Raw genomic sequence first — 5,229 nt, 5'->3', positions numbered from 1 at the left:
TCCAAGGGACGTTCTAAAGACATCACTATATCTTAAAAACATGCTGAAAAAATTCTAAAGATGTCCATTGCAAATTGGTGTTGTCTTGAGTATATTGTAATATTTATTTTACTTACAAATTCACGTTAAATCTTTCATTTTTCACGAGTTTAGTGAAAGTTTTCATCTTTCACGAGTTCACTACAAAATTTTCACTTTTCACGAGTTCACACTAGGGGAAAAGATTCATGATCGCTACCCTGTATTAGAGATGCCCGATCCTTAATCGATTCGATTCTTTCCCTAACAAATTTAAGGAAAAAGGGTTGTTCGTGCTGCTTGCATGTTTCATATTTTTCGCTTTTAAAAAGATATAAACGCCTAATCAGACGCTTGGAAGAAACAATCGAGTTGGTTGTCTGGTTTTTGCTTCTTCGAAACATTCCAATATACTTTTGTCTAGTTTTAAATACGAAAAGTGCGAAGAGTGCAAACAACACGAATAAGCTTATTTTTGAGGAAAGAATCAAATCGATTCAGAATCGGGCATCTTTACCCTAGTTCATATTACGTATACTATAAAATTTCAATACTGGCAGTGAATTTCGGAATGCAGCCTTTATATCATCTAATCTTATCTCATCTTATCTACAATGTTTTGTCGAACTGGAAACATAGGCCAGACTCTTACTATAGGGACTCTAGGCCAGACTCTTACTATAGGGACTCTAGGCCAGACTCTTACTATAGGGACTCTAGGCCAGACTCTTACTATAGGGACTCTAATCCATTCCAGCCTTTGTAAATAGCCTTAACTGCCCCTTGTGCATATTTTCACATACTACAATATGAAAGCGGATTAATTCTAATGATATACAAGATATTATATGAAATAAAGATGTGAGCATACGCATATATACAGGGTGTCTCAGACCACTCATACACCCCGTGAATTAGTAATTCGCTAGATAAAGCAGAACACCGGTTGGTGATGTGCAATTGGGTTTGTATGAAAGTGGAACAATTTCTTTATGTTATACGATCGCAGACAAAAAATTGTCCATAATTTTGTGATTATATAAAAATTCCGTCTTGTTCTTCTTGTCCAATGGAAGAATTTGTTGACCAGTGGGAGTATGCTCCCATTGGACAAGACGAGTGAGTTTATAAATTGATTCCAAAAATTATGGACAATTGTCTGTGACTGTACTACTCCTTTATAACCATGTACTTTGAATTTAAAACATAAAATATTATTGAATAATTAAATATAATATTTTCCTACTTTTTACCATTTTTTCTATCAAAATTTTCTATTGTGTAACCAGGGCATCATTCTCTCGTCTTTTTACTGGGGTTACGTCATCACGCATCTGCCAGGCGGAATGTTAGCCGAAAAGTTTGGCGGAAAATACTCTCTCGGTCTTGGAATGCTGTCAACTGCAATATTCACATTATTGACACCGATAGCGGTTGAATGGGGTGAAGCAACCGCTTTGATTGTTCTACGAATTCTCATGGGTTTAGGAGAAGGTACAACTTTCCCAGCGTTGAACGCCATGTTAGCACAGTGGATACCGCCAGAAGAGAGATCGTTGATCGGATCGCTTGTGTTCGCTGGCGCTCAACTCGGCACAGTTTTCGGTACCTTGGTATCCGGTGAGATCCTTCATCACTATTCTTGGCAAATTGTCTTTTATTTATTCGGTGCATTAGGCGTGCTGTGGTTCATCGTATGGGTTCTGGTTTGCTACAACAACCCGTACGAGCACCCCTTCATTTCCGAACGGGAGCTAAAATATTTACACGAGCGTATGAGCGAGCACACTCACAAGAAACCACCGCCGGTACCCTGGCGACATATGCTAAACTCAGTGCCACTTTGGGCACTAGTTGCCGCCCAGGTTGGTCACGACTGGGGTTTTTTTACCATGGTAAACGACCTGCCTACATATATGAGTAGCGTTCTCCACTACCCTATTCGGAGCAATGGGTACTTCTCGTCGTTACCATACCTTACGATGTGGTTTAGCAGCCTGCTGTCGTCCTGGCTGGCTGATTGGATGATTATCAAAGGCGTTATGTCACGTACTAACGTGCGTAAACTTGGTACTACAATTGCTTCCTTGGGTCCAGGAATCTTTATCGTCGCTGCTTCGTATAGCAAATGCGATAAAGTAATAGCCGTCGTCATGTTTACTATTGGTATGACTTTAATGGGTACGTATTTATATTACTCGGAATATTCATTATGAAAAACTATTGACGTATTTTACAATTATAATTTACAATTTTGTCCTATAGGTACTTTTTATCCTGGGATGAAAGTCAATGGGTTAGACCTTACTCCTAATTACTCTGGCACTCTAATGGCAATAGTCAATGGAATCGGTGCCATCACCGGTATTATAACGCCATACATTGTCTCTGTACTTACTCCTAATGAAACCCTGAGTCAATGGCAACTCGTATTTTGGATCGTTTTTGGTGTCTTTGTTGTTACGAATTTAATCTTTATTCTGTTTGCCAGTGGCGAAGTTCAGTATTGGAATGACCCCGATTTCATTATACGAGATCGGGAAGAACGACAACATAAAGCGAAAGACAAAGCATCGAAGAAATCAAATAAAACTGTGACGTAACAATCGCTTATCGTTCTCTCAGGATATATTTCAATGACTGCAGCATATGCTACATCGATTGTCATACAATGTTACATCCAATAAGTTTTCTTTCATTTGTCAGATTACGTACAATAATGCTAGATGCATGGTATTGTATATGAATTTTTGCGAGTATTATTATCAGATTTTGGAACATTGCGTCATTTATCCTCATCCTAAGCGCCCACTTGAACGCCTAATGGCTCCTGCACACAGGACGTGCGACAGCCAATCAATATGTTGTTTTTCTGTAAGAGCTAGAAGGTTATTACGGAAAGCAGCATATTGATTGGCTGTCGCGCGAACTTCTGTCGCACGGCAAGCATTACCGCGTCCTGTGTGCAGGAGCCATAACACGGCAATACCATATATACCGATCTAGCGGTAAGGGCGAGGAGAAATACTACGTTATTTGGCTCTTATCGTCAAATTGATATGTATGTCACTACTATGCTAGACGCGACCGCAAGCGAATGGGGAAATCAAAGATAAGCAATGTAAAGGATCAAAACCTGATTATCACTCTATATTCGCAAAACTTGCAAGTTTACTTGGCGCTTCCAAAACTCTATCGACTACGGACTTATAACGATTGTAAATATTATATATTATGCAAATTATTATTAAGTATTTACTAATTGTACAAATCACCAATATTGCCATTGCCATCATTACAAGAGAAGTAGGAACAAAACAAGATTGTCAATCTTCGCGATTTGAGATTTTCAACACAAATCTTTTATTATATTAAGAAAAAATGTAACAACATAAAAAGATTTATTTAATTTGAAAAGAAATTCTGGAAACTTGTGCAGACAATGTATGATTATTTATATATTTGAATGTAATTGTAAGTATATTTCCAACTTAAAAAGAAAGTAAAAAACACACAAGATATATCTTTTTTTTATAAAAAGAGGATTTTTAAATTTATTTAAAAGAATATTCCAAATTTTTCGCCGGTAGAAGAAGGAGGGTGTATTAGGTGGCGGCGGGACGCCGTCCGGTACCTGCATCTTTTTCGTTCCGGAGAGAGAAAAATATCGAGAGTACGGTTTGCTTGGGACTCGAACCCGGGTCTTTCGCTTGCCGGGTGACTGCTCTAAACTACTGAGCTACCTGACGCTCCACGTTCACTTTCCTCTCCCTAGAACCGTTCGAAAGTGACATCTCTGGCGGGATCCCGAGCGCACGGCGACTATAGAGAGAAACAATGTTAATGTACCAAGTGGTACAGTAGTCAGTCTTTCAAAGTCAAAGGTTGTATTTTTTAAGACCTGCTATCCATGTATGCCCATTTCCACTGTTGCTTCTCCTCATCCGGTTTTAACCATCCGGTATTGGAATATTTTATTGCAAAAACCTAATCTAGAAAATACTTTTTTTTAATAAAAATTGATTTACATATGTTTAATCATTATATCCTCCTGTGATTAAAAACAAAAATTCGCACTAATGTCCGCGATTAAATTTTTATTGTCATATTTCTTTCTACTTTAAATATATAGTTAATTAATTTTAAAAAATTCTTTTTTAATAAAAGATTTTTTTAAAAGTAATATTAAATATTTTGCTGTAATTAATTTGTTAAATTTGCTATAATGTATTCTTCAAAATTTCTTTTGTCTAAAAGATCATTTTTGTCTTTTAATAAATATTTGATTTATGTTAACATATCTTAATCAGTAATTAAGTATTCCTCTTAAATATTCGAAATATCTTCTTATAAAATATGCAAATATCTTTAGAGCGTACTCGAAAATTCGAATTCGAAAAAACATTAATTAGGATTGATAATAATTTATTCTTTGGTGTATGTGTGTGTTCTCATACACTTGATTATTTCACTGTGAAAAAAACGAATTCTACTGCAAAAATAGATATTAATGGCTATGAAATTTCTGGCTCTAACCACAAATGTATATTTTGCAAATGGTTTTTGAATTTTTAATCGATACAAATTTTTTTCTTTAAATTAAAAATATGAACTACCGCGACGATGCTCGCGAACAGAAGTTTCGCGAGCGACGGCAAATAGTCGCCTGTTCGCCGCGTCGGCAAATTGCCGTCGGCTCCCGGACACGCCACTAAGATTTTCGCGAGAGTTGGGCGCCAGGTACGGAAAGGCCGCACCACCTCGATAAACGCGAGAGTAGATAATTGTTACGAAAAGAATGCGCGTCCCGGAACCGTCGGGACCGGTAGCTCTATTAAATTAAAGTCGGAGACGGGATGGGTTAGGAGGAGGCGAAATTACTGGACTCGATTTTGATAATAATGAGACGTTTATTCGGGGACTCTCGCACGTCCCGATAGTCGATATACGCGAGACGGTACAATTCGCGAAACGTTACACGAAGCCCGAGAACGCTTTCCTCGGGCGAGCCTTTCCTATCCGCGCGACCACTCCGCGGACGAGACACGGCACGATATGGGACGATACGCGACACAAATATAATTGGAGCAGAAGGTCAGTCTTACAATTTCGGCGACAGCCCTTGCGTCGGCGGCGGCGTCGGCGGTGACGGCAGCGGTGGAGGTCCTCTCTCTCTCTCTCCGCTCTCTCTCTCCGCTCTCTCTCTCTCTC

At 38.6% G+C, this 5,229-nt stretch overlaps 1 protein-coding gene across 1 annotated transcript in view; it reads left to right on the top strand.

Annotated features, from left to right (window-relative positions):
• LOC116850297 (putative inorganic phosphate cotransporter) overlaps positions 1-3,539 on the top strand; it is a 60,804-nt gene extending 57,265 nt beyond the window's left edge. The window contains exons 3-4 of the mRNA XM_032828408.1: positions 1,308-2,199; positions 2,284-3,539. Coding sequence (XP_032684299.1) covers positions 1,308-2,199; positions 2,284-2,621 — 1,230 coding nt within the window. The 3' untranslated portion in view covers positions 2,622-3,539. The remainder of the gene's footprint in view (positions 1-1,307; positions 2,200-2,283) is intronic.
• Positions 3,540-5,229: the final 1,690 nt, after the last annotated feature.

The sequence above is a fragment of the Odontomachus brunneus genome, unplaced genomic scaffold, assembly GCF_010583005.1.
Source record: "Odontomachus brunneus isolate Ranch 3 - 2012 unplaced genomic scaffold, Obru_v1 Obru_scaffold_142, whole genome shotgun sequence".
Classification (NCBI taxonomy): domain Eukaryota; kingdom Metazoa; phylum Arthropoda; class Insecta; order Hymenoptera; family Formicidae; genus Odontomachus; species Odontomachus brunneus.
Note: the sequence above shows the minus strand (reverse complement) of the source record. Positions and strands in the feature narration are given on the sequence as shown.